The following is an 18,974-nucleotide window of genomic DNA, read 5'->3' as shown; positions in this document are numbered from 1 at the left end:
GCTATATGGACGGAAAAATAAAAAAACTATGGCTCTTGGAAGATGGGAAGTAAAAAATGAAAATGGAAAATAGCCCCATAAGGAATGGGTTAAGATTAGTGTTGAGCGATACCGTCCGATACTTGAAAGTATTGGTATCGGAAAGTATCGGCCGATACCGGCAAAGTATCGGATCCAATCCGATACCGATACCCGATACCAATACAAGTCAATGGGACTCAAGTATCGGACGGTATCCCTGATGGTTCCCAGGGTCTGAAGGAGAGGAAACTCTCCTTCAGGCCCTGGGATCCATATTAATGTGTAAAAGAAAGAATTAAAATAAAAAATATTGCTATACTCACCTCTCCGACGCAGCCTGGACCTCAGCGAGGGAACCGGCAGCGTTGTTTGCTTAAAATTCGATGGACACTTTAAAATGCGCGCGTGTCCAGCTTCCCGTGACGTCACGGCTTGTGATTGGTCGCGTCGCCCATGTGACCGCGACGCAACCAATCACAAGCCAGAACGTAATTTTAAAATCCTGAAGGACCTAAAATTACGTCACGGCTTGCTGTGATTGGTCGCGTCGCGGCCACATGGGCGGCACGCGACCAATCACAAGCCGGGACTTCACGTAAGGAAGTAAAAGCGCGAATTTTAAGCAAACAACGCTGCCGGTTCCCTCGCTGAGGTCCAGGCTGCGTCGGAGAGGTGAGTATAGCAAATATTTTTTATTTTAATTCTCTCTTTTACACATTATTACATTAATGTTGTTTCGATACCGATACCACAAAAGTATCGGATCTCGGTATCGGAATTCCGATACCCGCAAGTATCGGCCGATACCCGATACTTGCGGTATCGGAATGCTCAACACTAGTTAAGATCCCAAAGTGACAATAGTTTATATCATATTGCCCAACATAACTAATCTAGATGTAAACTGTGAGAATGAGAGTGAGTAGATCCCATTTGATCATGTGCATTTCTCACACTTCCTTCCAAATACAAAGTGCAACATTGTATCTGATTAATCTAATTTTCCCAGTACAGAAATCAGAAATGATTAGAAATAAGTATGTGTGTTACATCATCATTGTTATGTAACTACACAATCCCACTGAATCCTGATACTTCCTTTGTATGTTATATTTATATAATACCACCGCTGTATTTTTTGGTTTTGTTTTAAATAACATTGAGTCCTGTGGTGTAAAGTTGAGCGCTGCAGAAAACCATTGAGTATTGAGGAATCTCATGCAATATTGAAGCTAAAGATTTATTGTTCCAACAAGACTTTATTTTCTATCATGAAGCTAAAAGCTCTTGGAATGTATGAAGAGTCCCTGGGTCTTAGACATTTCAGCTCCAATTATACTGAGAGCTGATTTTTTACAGAGGATATTATGAATGTAAGAAAAGTGGTTTACCATATGAAAAGACTTAACGGTTCTTTTTGAGGTGTTGTGTTCAGAGCACATAGTTTCTACATCTCTACATGTTTTCATTCCTTGCATTCTAGCATTTTTTTTAAAAGTTCCTCAAATTTGCTTAAATTAATTACAGAGTATATACTGTACAGTGCTATTCTTTTATCTAAAACCTACACAATCATGCTCAGTTGTAATGGAAAATAAAAATGATATAATAATCCTTAGTTATTTTATCTATGTCATAATTCCTCCCCAAGAAACTCTAAAGGTACCGTCACACTAAACGATATCGCTAGCGATCCGTGACGTTGCAGCGTCCTGGCTAGCGATATCGTTTAGTTTGACACGCAGCAGCGATCAGGATCCTGCTGTGATGTCGCTGGTCGCTGAATAAAGTTCAGAACTTTATTTGGTCGTCCGATCGCCGTGTATCGTTGTGTTTGACAGCAAAAGCAACGATACCAGCGATATTTTACACTGGTAACCAGGGTAAACATCGGGTTACTAAGCGCAGGGCCGCGCTTAGTAACCCGATGTTTACCCTGGTTACCAGCGTAAAATGTAAAAAAAACAAACAGTACATACTCACATGCGTCCCCCGGCGTCCGCTTCCCACACTGACTGAGCGCCGCAAAGTGAAAGTGAAACCACAGCACAGCGGTGACGTCACCGCTGTGCCCTGCTACTGCCGGCGCTCAGTCATTGCAGGAAGCGGACGCCGGGGGACGCATGTAAGTATGTACTGTTTGTTTTTTTTACATTTTACTCTGGTAACCAGGGTAAACATCGGGTTACTAAGCGCGGCCCTGCGCTTAGCAACCCGATGTTTACCCTGGTTACCCAGGGACCTCGGCATCGTTGGTCGCTGGAGAGCGGTCTGTGTGACAGCTCTCCAGCGATCAAACAGCGACGCTGCAGCGATCGGCATTGTTGTCGCTATCGCTGCAGCGTCGCTTAGTGTGACGGTACCTTAAGTTCATAGTAATTGTTTCTGACATAGTTGTTTCTAATTGTAGATTAGATCCCTGATAAATCTCATTAAGACTATTAATCACAGTGATCATAGTGCTGTCAATATTTGTTAAAGTATGGTGTAGGGATTTGTTAGCCAGAGAAATGAAATGAGCAATTTTAGGCACTTGATAAAAATGTCTGAAAATTAAAGGACCTAATTTGAGTCATGTAGTACAAAGATGGCCTGAATCATCACAAGCTTTCTGCCAGTGGTGTAACTGGATTCCGATGTACAGGGCCTCGTCCCCCTCATCCTAATATATCCTCCATCCTGGAAAATATGTCCCTTATCTTGGCTTCATCTTGGGATATACATGCCCTCCATCCTGGTACATATATGAGTCATCCTGGTATGTACATGCCCTCCATCCTGGTACATATATGAGTCATCCTGGTATATACATGCCCTCCATCCTGGTACATATATGAGTCATCCTGGTATATACATGCCCTCCATCCTGGTACATATATGAGTCATCCTGGTATATACATGCCCTCCATCCTGGTACATATATGAGTCATCCTGGTATATACATGTCCTCCATCCTGGTACATATATGAGTCATCCTGGTATATACATGCCCTCCATCCTAGTACATATATGAGTCATCCTGGTATATACATGCCCTCCATCCTGGTACATATATGAGTCATCCTGGTATATACATGCCCTCCATCCTGGTACATATATGAGTCATCCTGGTATGTACATGCCCTCCATCCTTGTACATATATGAGTCATCCTGGTATATACATGCCCTCCATCCTGGTACTTATATGAGTCATCCTGGTATATACATGCCCTCCATCCTGGTACATATATGAGTCATCCTGGTATGTACATGCCCTCCATCCTGGTACATATATGAGTCATCCTGGTATATACATGCCCTCCATCCTGGTACATATATGAGTCATCCTGGTATATACATGCCCTCCATCCTGATACATATATGAGTCATCCTGTTATATACATGCCCTCCATCCTAGTACATATATGAGTCATCCTGGTATATGCATGCCCTCCATCCTGGTACATATATGAGTCATCCTGTTATATACATGCCCTCCATCCTGGTACATATATGAGTCATCCTGTTACATACATGCCCTCCATCCTAGTACATATAGGAGTCATCCTGATATGCACATGCCCTCCATCCTGATACATATATGAGTCATCCTGGTATATACATGCCCTCCATCCTAGTACATATATGAGTCATCCTGGTATGTACATGCCCTCCATCCTGGTACATATATGAGTCATCCTGGTATATACATGCCCTCCATCCTGGTACATATATGAGTCATCCTGGTATATACATGCCCTCCATCCTGGTACTTATATGAGTCATCCTGGTATATACATGCCCTCCATCCTGGTACATATATGAGTCATCCTGGTATATACATGCTCTCCATCCTGATACATATATGAGTCATCCTGTTATATACATGCCCTCCATCCTAGTACATATATGAGTCATCCTGGTATGTACATGCCCTCCATCCTGGTACATATATGAGTCATCCTGTTATATACATGCCCTCCATCCTGGTACATATATGAGTCATCCTGGTATATACATGCCCTCCATCCTGGTACTTATATGAGTCATCCTGGTATATACATGCCCTCCATCCTGGTACATATATGAGTCATCCTGGTATATACATGCTCTCCATCCTGATACATATATGAGTCATCCTGTTATATACATGCCCTCCATCCTGGTACATATATGAGTCATCCTGGTATGTACATGCCCTCCATCCTGGTACATATATGAGTCATCCTGGTATGTACATGCCCTCCATCCTGGTACATATATGAGTCATCCTGTTACATACATGTCCTCCATCCTAGTACATATAGGAGTCATCCTGATATGCACATGCCCTCCATCCTTATACATATATGAGTCATCCTGGTATATACATGCCCTCCATCCTAGTACATATATGAGTCATCCTGGTATATACATGCCCTCCATCCTAGTACATATATGAGTCATCCTGGTATATACATGTCCTCCATCCTGGTACATATATGAGTCATCCTGGTATATACATGCCCTCCATCCTAGTACATATATGAGTCATCCTGGTATATACATGCCCTCCATCCTGGTACATATATGAGTCATCCTGGTATATACATGCCCTCCATCCTGGTACATATATGAGTCATCCTGGTATGTACATGCCCTCCATCCTTGTACATATATGAGTCATCCTGGTATATACATGCCCTCCATCCTGGTACTTATATGAGTCATCCTGGTATATACATGCCCTCCATCCTGGTACATATATGAGTCATCCTGGTATGTACATGCCCTCCATCCTGGTACATATATGAGTCATCCTGGTATATACATGCCCTCCATCCTGGTACATATATGAGTCATCCTGGTATATACATGCCCTCCATCCTGATACATATATGAGTCATCCTGTTATATACATGCCCTCCATCCTAGTACATATATGAGTCATCCTGGTATATGCATGCCCTCCATCCTGGTACATATATGAGTCATCCTGTTATATACATGCCCTCCATCCTGGTACATATATGAGTCATCCTGTTACATACATGCCCTCCATCCTAGTACATATAGGAGTCATCCTGATATGCACATGCCCTCCATCCTGATACATATATGAGTCATCCTGGTATATACATGCTCTCCATCCTGATACATATATGAGTCATCCTGTTATATACATGCCCTCCATCCTAGTACATATATGAGTCATCCTGGTATGTACATGCCCTCCATCCTGGTACATATATGAGTCATCCTGTTATATACATGCCCTCCATCCTGGTACATATATGAGTCATCCTGGTATATACATGCCCTCCATCCTGGTACTTATATGAGTCATCCTGGTATATACATGCCCTCCATCCTGGTACATATATGAGTCATCCTGGTATATACATGCTCTCCATCCTGATACATATATGAGTCATCCTGTTATATACATGCCCTCCATCCTGGTACATATATGAGTCATCCTGGTATGTACATGCCCTCCATCCTGGTACATATATGAGTCATCCTGGTATGTACATGCCCTCCATCCTGGTACATATATGAGTCATCCTGTTACATACATGTCCTCCATCCTAGTACATATAGGAGTCATCCTGATATGCACATGCCCTCCATCCTTATACATATATGAGTCATCCTGGTATATACATGCCCTCCATCCTAGTACATATATGAGTCATCCTGGTATGTACATGCCCTCCATCCTGGTACATATAAGAGTCATCCTGTTATATACATGCCCTCCATCCTAGTACATATATGAGTCACCCTGGTATATACATGCCCTCCATCCTGGTACTTATATGAGTCATCCTGGTATATACATGCCCTCCATCCTGGTACATATATGAGTCATCCTGGTATGTACATGCCCTCCATCCTGGTACATATATGACTCATCCTGGTATATACATGCCCTCCATCCTGATACATATATGAGTCATCCTGGTATATACATGCCCTCCATCCTGGTACATATATGAGTCATCCTGGTATATACATGCCCTCCATCCTGGTACATATATGAGTCATCCTGGTATATACATGCCCTCCATCCTGGTACTTATATGAGTCATCCTGGTATATACATGCCCTCCATCCTGGTACATATATGAGTCATCCTGGTATGTACATGCCCTCCATCCTGGTACATATATGAGTCATCCTGGTATATACATGCCCTCCATCCTAGTAAATATAGGAGTCATCCTGATATGTACATGCCCTCCATCCTGATACATATATGAGTCATCCTGTTATATACATGCCCTCCATCCTAGTACATATATGAGTCATCCTGGTATATACATGCCCTCCATCCTGGTACATATATGACTCATCCTGGTATACATACGCCCTCCATCCTAGTATATATGTCCCTTATTCTGTGCCCCATCCTGATATAAATCCCCCATCCTTGTATATGTCACTTATCCTGAGCCCCATCCTGGTATATATGTTCCTTATCCTGAGCCCCATCATGATATATATCCCCCAACCTGGTATATCTGACTTATTCTGGGCTCCATCCTGGTAAATGTTCCCCATTCTGCTCCTGTTCTTTAATGTATATAAACCCCCCCACTAGACTAACCTTCCGTCCACTTCCTCACCGCGCAGCATCTTCTCTTTAGCCGGCAGCTGACTTCAGTGTGCAAGCGACGGAAGCGCATGATGTCATTGGCAAATGCTCCCTGTTACATGCATGCTGATATCAGCTGCTGGCCTCTGATTAGCCGGCGGCATGTATCACCGCTCAAGGACCCGACGAGTCTGTGTGCCGCAGTACACTTCAGTTGAAGGTGTGTCCGAGGACACACATCCAGTAGAATTTTGTGATGTGTCAACAGGCCCCTCACCCTTATGGGCCAAGTCGTGGTGGCGACCTCTGCGACCCCAGGTGTTACGCTGCTGCTGGGCACTATTCTGCCTCTATGATGTACAGTATATGAGCCCTAACGCAACATATTAAGAGGGTTAATTCTAATTGAACAAAGTTTTTAAATCAAGGCACTGAAGACAATAGAGCAAAATTAACTTGTTGATGATATTCTATTTCAGTTCTTCAATACAAAAAGTGAAACTCATATATTATATGGAGTCATAAAAACTTGATTCCAGCTCACCTAGTAGCTCTATGCTCATCCACCTGGGGCTCAGTCACCGGCCTCGCCCTGGCCTCACATCAAGAATTATAGAAAAAATTGGAGTCCGGCTCAACAGGACTGGTTTTTCCTTTTCTTTTCTTTTTCAAAAGAAAATATAGTGCATACAAAAAGAAAAACTTGCATTTTCGACATGAACCAGTCTGACTGTAAAATGGTTGGTTCTGCCAACTTTGCTTTTAGGGGTATGGGTGCCCTGAGGTTCTAACAGAAGTCATACTCTATTGACCAATGCAATGTTTTAGTCCTTTTCTATGAATTTATACATTTTGACACATCTTGGCACACACATAAGATTTATATGCAATTCAATTATAGCATTTTATCCAATCTTTTAAGACTGGGATTTTCATGTGGTCTTATCATCAGAGTGCAGTAAGATAGAGAATACTGCAGAGATGACATGAACCAGCTGTGATATATGGTGCACAAAACATACAGTGAAAGGGTTTTAAGTGATATCTTTATGTCAACAAAGATTAAAGCTATACAGAAATATTAAAAAGCATTTATGATAGCTATGAAAGTTATTTTGGTAGAGTCTTGGCAGGAAATGTGATACATACATTGTCCAGGCTATTATAAATCATTTACACAACCTATAATATGTTCTATAACACAAATTACTTATGTTTTTATAATCTGGGTTCAGCAATGTAAAATGGTGTTGTGCTGACAAAATAAAGTTCTGTCTCTAATCAAAGCAAACTCTTGTGGTTTTAACCCCTTCATGACCCTGGGTATTTTCGTTTTTTCCTTTTCATTTTTCGCTCCCCTCTTTCCCCAAGCCATAACTTTTTTATTTTTTTGTCAATATGGCCATATGAGGGCTTATTTTTTGCGGGACGAGTTGTGCTTTTGAACGCCATCATTGGTTTTAGCATGTCATGTACTAGAAAACGGGAAAAAAAATCCAAGTGCGGTGAAATTGTAGAAAAAGTGCAATCCCACACTTGTTTTTTGTTTGGCTTTTTTGCTAGGTTCACTAAATGCTAAAACTAACCTGCCATTTTGATTCTCTAGGTCATTACGAGTTCACAGACACCAAACATTTCTAGGTTATTTTTTATCTAAGTGGTGAAAAAAAATTCCAAACTTTGCTAAAAAAAAAAATTTGCGCCATTTTCCGATACCCGTAGCGTCTCCATTTTTCTGTGAAGGGCTTATTTTTTGCGTCCCGAGCTGATGTTTTTAATGATACCATTTTGGTGCAGATAGGTTCTTTTGATCACCTGTTATTGCATTTTAATGCAATGTCACGCCAACCAAAAAAATGTAATTCTGGATTTTCAAATTTTTTTCTCGCTACGCCGTTTAGCGATCAGGTTAATCCTTTCTTTTAGTGATAGATCGGGCAATTCTGAACGTGGCGATACCAAATATGCATATATTTGATTTTTTTATTGTTTTATTTTGAATGGGGCAAAAGGGGGGTGATTTAAACTTTTATATTTTTTTATATTTTTCATATTTTTTTAACATTTTTTTTTACTTTTGCCATGCTTCAATAGCCTCCATGGGAGGCTAGAAGCTGGCACAACTCGATCACCTCTGTTACATAGAGGTGATGCTCAGATTTTTGCAGCAGAATTACAGCATTGCTATGAGTGCTGACCACAGGGTGGCGTTCATAGCAATCCGGCATCAACAGCCATAGAAGTCTCAAGGATACCTCTGGCTGTTATGCCGATGCATTGCTGACCCTCGATAATGTGACGGGGTCGGCGATGAGCACTTTTACAGCCGGATGGCCGTAACTGGTAGTTAAATGCCGCTGTCAGCGTTTGACAGCGGCATTTATCTAGTTAATAGCGGCAGGTGAATCGCGATTCCACCTGCCGTTATTGCGGGCACATTTCAGCTTTTCAAAACAGCTGACATGTCGCGGCTTTGATGTGGGCTCACCGCCGGAGCCCTGCATCAAAGAGGGGGATCTGACCTCGGACGTGCTATCCCATCCGAGGTCAGAAAGAGGTTAAAATACAACTATATTTCCTGTTTTTAATATAAAATACAGCAAACTTTTGTTAGGAATATGTTGGGAATGAGAAGTAGAAAGAGTTAAATTAGCTCCCCTTGTCTATTGCTGTATTTAGACTGGTTAATCATGGCAGTTAAACCACTGCTGATTAGGTACTTGTAAGCCAACTGGCAGGTGTTTAATAGCTGGTTTACACAGGATGACCACACTTCCATACTTAAAGAATGATCATTAAAGGGAACCTGTCACCATTTTGTTAGTTTGAAATCCAGAAACTGGCAAAAGCTCATATACCTAGAAACATTGCAGAAACACATGAACGACTCACTTTAAAATACAACATTAATTCGACCCAAGATAGGCTAGTAATCATACTACATTTATAATGCAACATGGCAAAACTGTTGAAGCATAACTTGTGATTTTATGCGCAGGAGTATACAAGTGTCCATTAATGTTTCTGAAGCAAAGGAACATGCCAAATACCAACTGTTCACATGCTTTCGGGTAAGATGTGAGGACCTTTGTGGCTTTAATTTATTAGTTACATTGTGGGCATAGAACAGTTATGGCCAAAAGTTTTGAGACTGATAAAAAAAACAATGTTAACAAAGTTTGATGCTTCAGTGTTTTTAGATTTTTAGTCAGATGTTTCTATGGTTACTGAAATGCAATTATCAGCATTTTATGGGTTTTTAAACTTTTATTGACAGATTCATCAAATTTATGCAAAGACTCAATATTTACAGTGCAAACCCTTATTTTTCAAGACTTCTGAAATTCGTACTGGCAAACTGGATATCACATCTGGACCATATCCTGACTGTTGGCAGCCCATTCTTGCCTATTTAGTGTTTGGTACTTATGACAATTTCTGTGTTTTTGATTGTCCACCATCTTTATGAGGGTTGACCACAGGTTGTAAATGGGATTGGGATCTGGGAAGTTTCCTGGAAAGGGGCCAAAAATGTCATTCTTTTGTTCACTGATCCACTTAGTTTTCAGTTTTGCTTTGTGACATGGTGCTCTATCAAGCTAGAAAATGCAATATTTATCCTCAGATTTCTCCAGGATTGTTGGACAAAGAGAAAAGTTGCTCTTTGATGATGTATCAATACCATTCTTTATTCCTGGTAGTGTTTTTAAGCAAAATTAGGAGTGAGCCCACTACCTTGGATGAAAAGCAACTCCGAACATAAAAGGTATGAGGATGATATACTGTTGGCAAGACACAGGACTCATGGTAGTGCTCACCTTTTCTTCTCTGGACATTCTTCCAGATGTTCCAAGTAGTCTGAAGAGGGCTTTATCAGAGAAAATAACCCCAGTACCCAGCTATCCAGTCACTGTACTTTCTGCAGAATGTCAGTTGGTCCTTTAAATTTCTGTTGAAGAGAAGTGGCTTATTTTCGGCCCTTCTTGACACCAGGCCAGCCTTCAAAAGCCTTTGCCTCAATGTTCACGTAAATGTGTAAGGGGGGGGGGGAGAAGAATATGCCGAGTAAAAAAAGAATAAAATTATATAGAAAGTTTGATTAATGTTTTAATGTTATTAGTGTTTATATAAATTGTATTTTATTCTTATGGCCTGTTTGTGTCTTGGTTTCCTGGAGGTTTTACCTCAAATCCATGCCCGGGGATTCAGGAGGGCTGTCCATAGGGGAACCATTATAAGGCATAGGTATATAGTTTAGCAGCAGTTAGCGTAAGATATAGTTAACGCTTGGGAATAGACCATAAACTGGGAGGGGTTAGATTAGATAAAAAGGTGAAGAACATCCTATTTTGGTGTTCTGTGAGGAAGTCTGAGACAGTGACACATTCGAGTTCAGTGGATACATATACGGTGAAGGGTCCTGTCAGCTTCAAGTCTTCCAAACAATATGAGGACACATCTGAAGTCTCACGCAGGTTCCGGGGAGGTCCAGAGAATAGGACCCAGAAGTGGCATCGGACTCCGTGACTCTTTCTGGGTCCTATCTAGCAATCTAGAGTTTATGCAAATTGCCACTATAAAAACTGAAACAGCAAACTTTCTGAAAACTAAAATTTGTGTCAGTCTCAAAACTTTTGGTCATGACTGTAACAGTATAGTTTAAAAATGGCAAATCTAGTTCAAAATGTTTTCCTGCAATATTGATGCAAAAAGAAGGAAAAAAATCACTATAATGCAGAAGCCAATTTTCGTTGGATTTACAACCCATTTCCATTAATCTTATATGTCAAGGAAGGCTTTCAGAACCCTTTAAAAACTGTTTTAAATAAATTTACCAATTCAGCTGTCTATGGCAGAATCTCCCAGGTCTAACAGTGCAGAACCTCTTTCTATTATGATAGATAAATTACCTGGTACAGTGCCAGGGAGCCAGTTGAACTCCCCAGTAGGTCTTGATCTTATTGGTCCCTGAGTTGTTCCATTATGTGCTGAAGGAGAAACAGTAAACAAAGAGCTTCTTGAGTTCCAGATTTTTTGTACATGTGGCCATTTCTTAATCCTTTTATAATCTAGCCCATTTTGAATTTAAATGCGTTGGCCACCTTTTTAGGGCAGTTGTTTAGACTTAATTGCATGTATTTCGATATAAAAATTGCATTAAATTACGAATTTTGCACCATTTTGCATTTACAGACTTGTTGTTTTCCTGCACATTCAACTTTAATGTAGGTTGTGGGCATAAATCAGCTGGAAGGAGCTCATAAAAGACAGATAAAAAAAATGTTATCTGGGACCTGTCAGAATGAGCTCACTAATGGATTCTTAGGTAAGAGGTTGGACACTTTCTTTTGCTAGTGCAGCTTTCTTCACAAAATGACCGACACTTCTCTCCACACAATGGCAGCTGAAGGAGCAGGATGTGACCAAACCTGTCCATCAACCTCCTCCAATAGGAAAGCAACTTTCCTTTCTGAGGTGTTTTACAATTGGAGGAGGCTGATGGACCTGTCTGCTAACGTAACCTTCCACCCTCAGATGATTTTCAGGCCATAACACTTGCTGATAAGGAAAAATAAAAATATTCTCTGAAGGTGGCCAACCCCTTTAAAGTTGGCAAAGGTTTTGTTTTTACCTCATCTATTTTCTCAGCTATGTCTATTATTTTTTACTTTGCCATCTGAGTCCTTGTTTCGACAAGTTGACGATTTTGTTAGGCATTAAATACATATAGATAAATTTTAAACTGCAAAAATATTAATATTTCTACAATGGAATTCTGCACATAAAAAGCATTTATACTGTTGATTTTTTTTTTAAAACTAACTGTAATTTACATATATTTGTAATGGAAGGTGAGTATTTCAATATTATTTTTCATTGTTCCTTAGTTTTCATTAAACAATAGTTTCCTTTATGTAAGCTATGTAAGCTATATTTAATAATATTTATAGTGAATTTCTATGTATTATATACTGTATTTATATGTATTTGTCTGGAGATTTTTGTTGGACCCCCGGCTGTCAAGATGAAAACAAGACCCCATAACACCAATACTGATGCTGGGATACATACAAGCACCCTTCTTTTATCAGCATTGTGATAAGCATTTCATGTGTAAACACAGCCGTCATCAAGGACATTGCTGCCCTTAAGGCCCCGTCTCACATAGCGAGATCGCTAGCGAGATCGATGCTGAGTCACTAGTTTTGTGACGCAACAGCGACCTCAGTAGCGATCTCGCTATGTGTGACACGTACCAGCGATCAGGCCCCTGCTGTGAGATCGCTGGTCGTGTCGGAATGGCCTGGACCTTTTTTTGGTCGTTGAGGTCCCGCTGACATCGCTGAATCGGTGTGTGTGACACCGATCCAGCGATGTCTTCACTGGTAACCAGGGTAAACATCGGGTTACTAAGCGCAGGGCCGCGCTTAGTAACCCGATGTTTACCCTGGTTACCAGCGTAAATGTAAAAAAAACCAAACAGTACATACTCACCATCTGATGTCCGTCAGGTCCCTTGCCGTCTGCTTCCTGCTCTGACTGACTGCCGGCCGGAAAGTGAGAGCAGATCACAGCAGTGACGTCACCGCTGCGCTCTGCTCTCACTGTACGGCGGCTCAGTCAGAGCAGGAAGCAGACGGCAAGGGACACCGAAAGGCGAGTATGTACTGTTTGTTTTTTTTGGTAACCAGGGTAAACATCGGGTTACTAAGCGCGGCCCTGCGCTTAGTAACCCGATGTTTACCCTGGTTACCCGGGTGCTGCAGGGGGACTTCGGCATCGTTGAAGACAGTTTCAACGATGCTGAAGTCGTTCCCCTGATCGTTGGTCGCTGGAGAGAGCTGTCTGTGTGACAGATCCCCAGCGACCACACAACGACTTACCAACGATCACGGCCAGGTCGTATCGCTGGTCGTGATCGTTGGTAAATCGCTATGTGAGACGGGGCCTTTACTGGTGTATGGGGCCCAATAAGCAGAAGGAAAGAGAGGAGGGTCCAGGATCAGGATTTGGCCTATTCAGTAACTGAACTTGCATCCGAGGATGCACGTTCAGCAAAAATCCACTGCCCGTGCCGGAAGCCATCGGTTTCCTGCACAGCAATGGTTAATAGTGTCCAGCCAATTAGAAGCCAGCAGCTGAGGTAGACAAGCACGTCACTGGCGTATGATGTCACTGTCATGCATATGATGTCACTGCCATGGACAACCCCATTAATGGCCATTACATCAAATTATTGATTATTAGGCCATAGTGATGTAGATTATACTCCAGAAAAACTGAGTCTACTCATGACAAATCTTCTGCAAATTTCTTCAGATTTAATTATATTATAATGTTTCAAGCACTAATTGGTTTTAAAGGGGTCCTAGATTGATAAAGCAAGGGTTGTACAGTAGTGGACAAAGCCTCTAATGATGTATAGTTTAAAATATTATGGGAACAATTTTTGGCTTCCTTCAGACAATGCTTTGTATAACTGAAGTTCTATAGGAGGGGAATGGAATAAAACAAATTGATAGAGAACAACTAAACAATCAGACAACCCTTCGTCAACAGCCCTAAACATACAGAATCTATATTAAGTATTTACAGTTAATGAGTGAAATAGTTTTGATGATACAAGGGTACGTGCAAGCAATCAAATGATCTAATTTGTTTTTATTGGGTTAGCTTTCACTCCATGGTTTTGACTTGGAATCTATCTTGTTTAGAATCTTCTAAATCACAGACAATTACCGAATGTTTTTCGTAAACACACACAAAAAAATCTGAAAATGTGCCACATTCTTTGAGAAGTGATCTATTTCCTAATGAAAAACCTTATGAAGTGCAGATGCTTAAATTAATTTTAAGTGCATCAATATGTGATTAAAGAGTTGAGTTTACGATATTTACCCCTAAGTTTACTGTCGATATTAATATAAATCTCAGTGTTTTGGATGTCCTCTTTTTATACCTTCCATAAAGCTCATGAAGCTCAATAAAACACTTGCTTTGTTCTTTACATCTGCGTCAGAGGCTCACTCTGGAGCTTCAGTTGCAGATTCTGTAAAATTTGATGAAAATTACATTACATGCAAAATTGACTCATATTGGGGGTTCAATTACCATTAGTATCCGTGATAGATCTGCCACTACATTGTGATTAAAGTTAGCAAGAGAAATTGCATCATAAATGCAAACTGAGCAGTGTTTTTGTGTATACTAAGAATATATGTATCTCTTAAAATATACAAGCCTAAGCATAACCAATCCAGTGAATTGTAAAAAAAACCTTAAAGGAGAACTGTAATTTTAAGTAACTTTTCAGAATAAGCTGTGTGACACGGGTAATAACACTATTTAAGGCCATTACAAGACCTGTATTCTGCACTTTCACCACATTGCCCTTCTACATGCTTTATCTTTCATTTTCAATCCACTGGGAGCTGGGGGAGGAGATGAGCTGCTGTGATCTCTGCCATATAGAGCACAGCACACAGAGAGTAATTCCTGCTTGTCATCCCCTATTTAGCACACAGAGACAATCTGCAACAGCGTGGAGTAAATTACAAAGCAGTCCTGAGCTGTCTGGGTGTGAGTGAGCTCTGGAGTGGCAAAAATGATTTGTTAGAAACCTAACCACAATGTTTCCATGTCTCCCTCTGCTTGTTTTCTGTCCCTGCTCCTCACTCCACTCTCTCCATAGAGTATAATGGGCTGTGTCACATGACACTTGAAGTCTGTCTTTTCTGAGACAGATTTGAGCTGTTTTTTCAGAGTAGATGGTTCAGGAGACATGGGAAGGGACATAGGTGTCTTATCAGGGAAGGAAGCTGATTTATCTGATAATATTTATTCAAAGTTTGTTGAAGTTTGTAAAACAGCTTAATAAAGTGGGTTACAGGGGGCCCTACATTAAAGCTTAAAGTCAGTGACAAACAGTCTCTTGCTGCAATGCACAACAACAATTTATGACATATTTATTAAAATAGCTTTTTTATATATATATTGCTCTGCTACATTGTTCAAGGTTGTGCAGTAGTTTTTTCCTAAAGATAAACTCTTTGCAAATAGTGATAAGCTGCAGTTATTGGGGTGGGGGTCATAGTATTTCACGTTGACGATGAAAACTCTAAGTATGAGAGTAGTTTTTATATATAGTGGAAGCTAGTTTCTAATTTTGCAGGGCACTTTTTTTTATCTATTTGTGCATCAAAAGCCCGAGAGCATTGTTTGAATGAAACAGTAGTAACAGAGATTCCGACTGGAAAACTGGGCTGGAAAATTTTACTGCACAATTTACACCTCCAATTTCTAGGGGTCTTAGGAAAAAAATAAAAATCATTACAGTATGAATAAACAGAAACTGTTACATAACATGAAACAAAATTACCAGGAGGTCTAGTCCGTGGTTTGAATGATGTTTTGGGCCTTGAAGAGCTATGCTGCAATCGGTATGGTACTGAAAACAGAAAGACAATTTCCAATTAATGACAATAGATTTCAGTTAGAGATGCTGTGATGAGTCCTTTTACGGCCATGCAGAGGATGGAATGTTGCTTCTGAAATGGAAATGTATGTTTAATGGTAAAAGAAAAAAATGATGGTTTTATTATTTTCCATGATGGTTGTGAGAAATGACAGCATGCTGAGATCTGTACATAAAAGCAGGATGATGATGGAACAAAGAATTTTGGTGAATAAAGCAATACATATTTTTAATCAAAGAATGGATGAATGTTTCAAATATGACTATGTAGCATGTCAGCTATGCATAATGGAGGTAAATGACCATATTACAAGAGAAAAAAGCCATTCATAAAAGGATGCATCTGCTGTTACCCAACGTAGTCCCTTGATTCACGTATGAAGGTTTAGGAGTGTCCTTGGGTGCTCCTGTGGAAGCTGTTAAGAAATAATTTTAGGTTCTAAACATCAAGGTACACCTGTAATTATGTAAAGCCTCGGAAAAATTGCACAGTACTCTCATAGCATGTTTGCACGTGGCACATTTGTAGTATAACATTCTGTGACAAAAAAAATCTATTCATTGGATCTGAGTAAGGCTGTTTATCCAGCATATGCATTGATGAGAAGGGCAAATACACAAGTCTGTGAAATACGGATTACGCTGAGATCACTAAACCTGGCTCCACTGGTAGGTCCCCTGACCTGAGCTAATTGCCTCATATATAGGATATATCCTCTAAATTGGTCTGGCCGGGTATTGCGATCCAAGCCAGGCCATTTTTCATGGACATCTGAATTCGGACTTACTAAAGGCAGGCTATTATTGTATTCTTTGAACAGGGCTGACACCACACCCAAGAAATATCTTAAATTATAATGAAGTGTGTTTTTAGAAGATATAAATGCTTTTTCATATTAATGTTGTGGCAATGTTCTAGATCAATGGACGGAATATTGTATGTACTACTACCCGATTTTGGAGCATGTTTACTTAAGAGATCACCTTAATTACCCTGTTTTTTGTATTTTCATGAAGTTTTTTTTATTTATTATATCGGTTCCTGAGTTTTGTTACACATTCTCAAAAATGGCTAAAAAATTTGCAATTCGAGGTTGTGGGCCTTTAAGAGTGATGGAGCTATTGAGAAGAGATGAAATAAAAAAATGTAAATGTATTACCAGGTTCTTCATGAATCCGAGGAGTTGGTTTGGGTTTTTTGGTGGTTGGTGTTGAAACCTTTTGCGTAGGCACTGTAAAAAACCCAATTAGAGGTCTGTTTGACTGCTGAAAGCAATGTTTGTCTACTAGAGTTGTAAATCAGAGAATGAACAGCACACATCAGTGCTATGATTTTGTTATATTAGCCATGATCACAGGAGATTAACTCAAAGATGGAACATATTAATGATGAAGTGTTAGTACATGATATTCTATCCCTGAAGAAGCTACATGAGTTAGCGCTCTCCCATTAACGCAATGGGAACCTAGCCTTAGCGACACACATTGGGACTTTTTGGGCTTCATTACACTCCAGGTTGTGGCAAGTATTGGTCTGATTGTGTACATTTTCTGCAGCTATCAGCATGGGTCAATGTGTGATAATGCAAATTGCTTACAGCAATTGTTTACCAAATTTGGGGTCTCTCTTTTTAGACTTTAAATTGTTTTGTATTTCTCCCCCTTCCTTTTTTCCATGATTGTGCAATATTTGTGCAGCTATAAATTGATTTAAATGGGATGTCTAGGAGGCATACGTATCGCTGCTGTTCACACATTAGCGGGATGCTTTTGTATTTTTGCATCATTTTCTTTTCTTGCCACTGATGGCTTATTTACATGGCAGTTTTTCTTATTGAATTGAGGATTTATTATTTTTGTGGGACTTTTTAGGCCTCATTACACTCCGGGTTGTGGCAAGTATATGTCTGTGTACATTTTCTGCAGCTATCAGCATGGGTCAATGTGTGATAATGCAAATTGCTTACAGCAATTATTTACCAACTTTGGGGTCTCTATTTTAGACTTTAACTTGTTTTGTATATTTTTTTCCTTTTCTCCCCCTTTCTTTTTTCCATGATTGTGCAATACTTGTGCTGCTATAAATTGATTTAAAGGGGGTCGTCTAGGAGGCACACATATTGCTGCTGTTCACACATTGGCCGGATGCCTTTCTATTTATCCATCATTTTTTTCTTGCCACTGCCGGTTCATTTGCATGGGAGTTGTACTTATAGAATTAAGGATTTATCATTTTTGTTAGCCCGTTTATTTATACTCTATTGGGAGTTTGTGCATGTCTATATATGCTTCTTATGGATGTTTTGTTTTTTGCACTTTGTGTTCTCAATAAAGCCCTTTTTCACTTGTTATGTGGGGTATGTGCACTTTTATTTGCGCTGTCTTTTTCTATTTTTGCTCATTACATGTTTTCATGCGCAATAGTTGCACCCCTTATTATTATTTTGTAACTATCACCTTATTACCTTTTTTTGAATTTTCATGAAGGTTGTCTATTTATTGTATCAGTTTCTGAGGTTTTTTTTACACATTTTTAAAAAATGGCTGAAAATCTGCAATTCCAGATTGTGGGCCTTTAAGAATGATGGAGCTATTGAGAAGAGATGGAATAAAAAAATGTAAATGTTTTACCAGGTTCTTCATGAATCCGAGGGGTTGGTTTGGGTTTTTTGATGGTTGGTGTTGAAACCTTTTGCGTTGGCACTGTAAAAAACCCAATTAGAGGTCTGTTTGACTGCCGAAAGCAATGTTTGTCTACTTGAGTTGTAAATCAGAGAATGAACAGCACACATCAGTGCTATGATTTTGTTATATTAGCCATGATCACAGGGGATTAGCACAAAGATGGAACATATTAATGATGAAGTGTTAGTACGATATACTTCAGTTAGCTTTAGTTATGAAAACTAAGTCCAGAG

General features: G+C 40.0%; 1 protein-coding gene across 19 annotated transcripts in view; it reads right to left on the bottom strand.

Annotated features, from left to right (window-relative positions):
• The window catches only part of ABI3BP (ABI family member 3 binding protein), a 674,363-nt gene that overhangs the window by 126,750 nt on the left and 528,639 nt on the right, over positions 1 to 18,974 (bottom strand). For 14 of the 19 annotated variants that reach the window (XM_077296740.1, XM_077296742.1, XM_077296746.1 and 11 more), the window contains 5 exons: positions 18,688 to 18,759; positions 17,217 to 17,288; positions 16,410 to 16,472; positions 15,961 to 16,029; positions 11,492 to 11,569 (listed from right to left, as the gene is read on the bottom strand). In XM_077296740.1, the coding sequence (XP_077152855.1) occupies positions 11,492 to 11,569; positions 15,961 to 16,029; positions 16,410 to 16,472; positions 17,217 to 17,288; positions 18,688 to 18,759 (354 nt within the window). The remainder of the gene's footprint in view (positions 1 to 11,491; positions 11,570 to 15,960; positions 16,030 to 16,409; positions 16,473 to 17,216; positions 17,289 to 18,687; positions 18,760 to 18,974) is intronic. The other 5 variants (XM_077296745.1, XM_077296749.1, XM_077296741.1 and 2 more) reach the window with 4 other exon arrangements.

This window comes from Ranitomeya variabilis, chromosome 3, assembly GCF_051348905.1.
Source record: "Ranitomeya variabilis isolate aRanVar5 chromosome 3, aRanVar5.hap1, whole genome shotgun sequence".
Taxonomy (NCBI): domain Eukaryota; kingdom Metazoa; phylum Chordata; class Amphibia; order Anura; family Dendrobatidae; genus Ranitomeya; species Ranitomeya variabilis.
The sequence above is the reverse complement of the archived record's forward strand: the minus strand, read 5'-3'. Positions and strand labels throughout refer to the sequence as shown.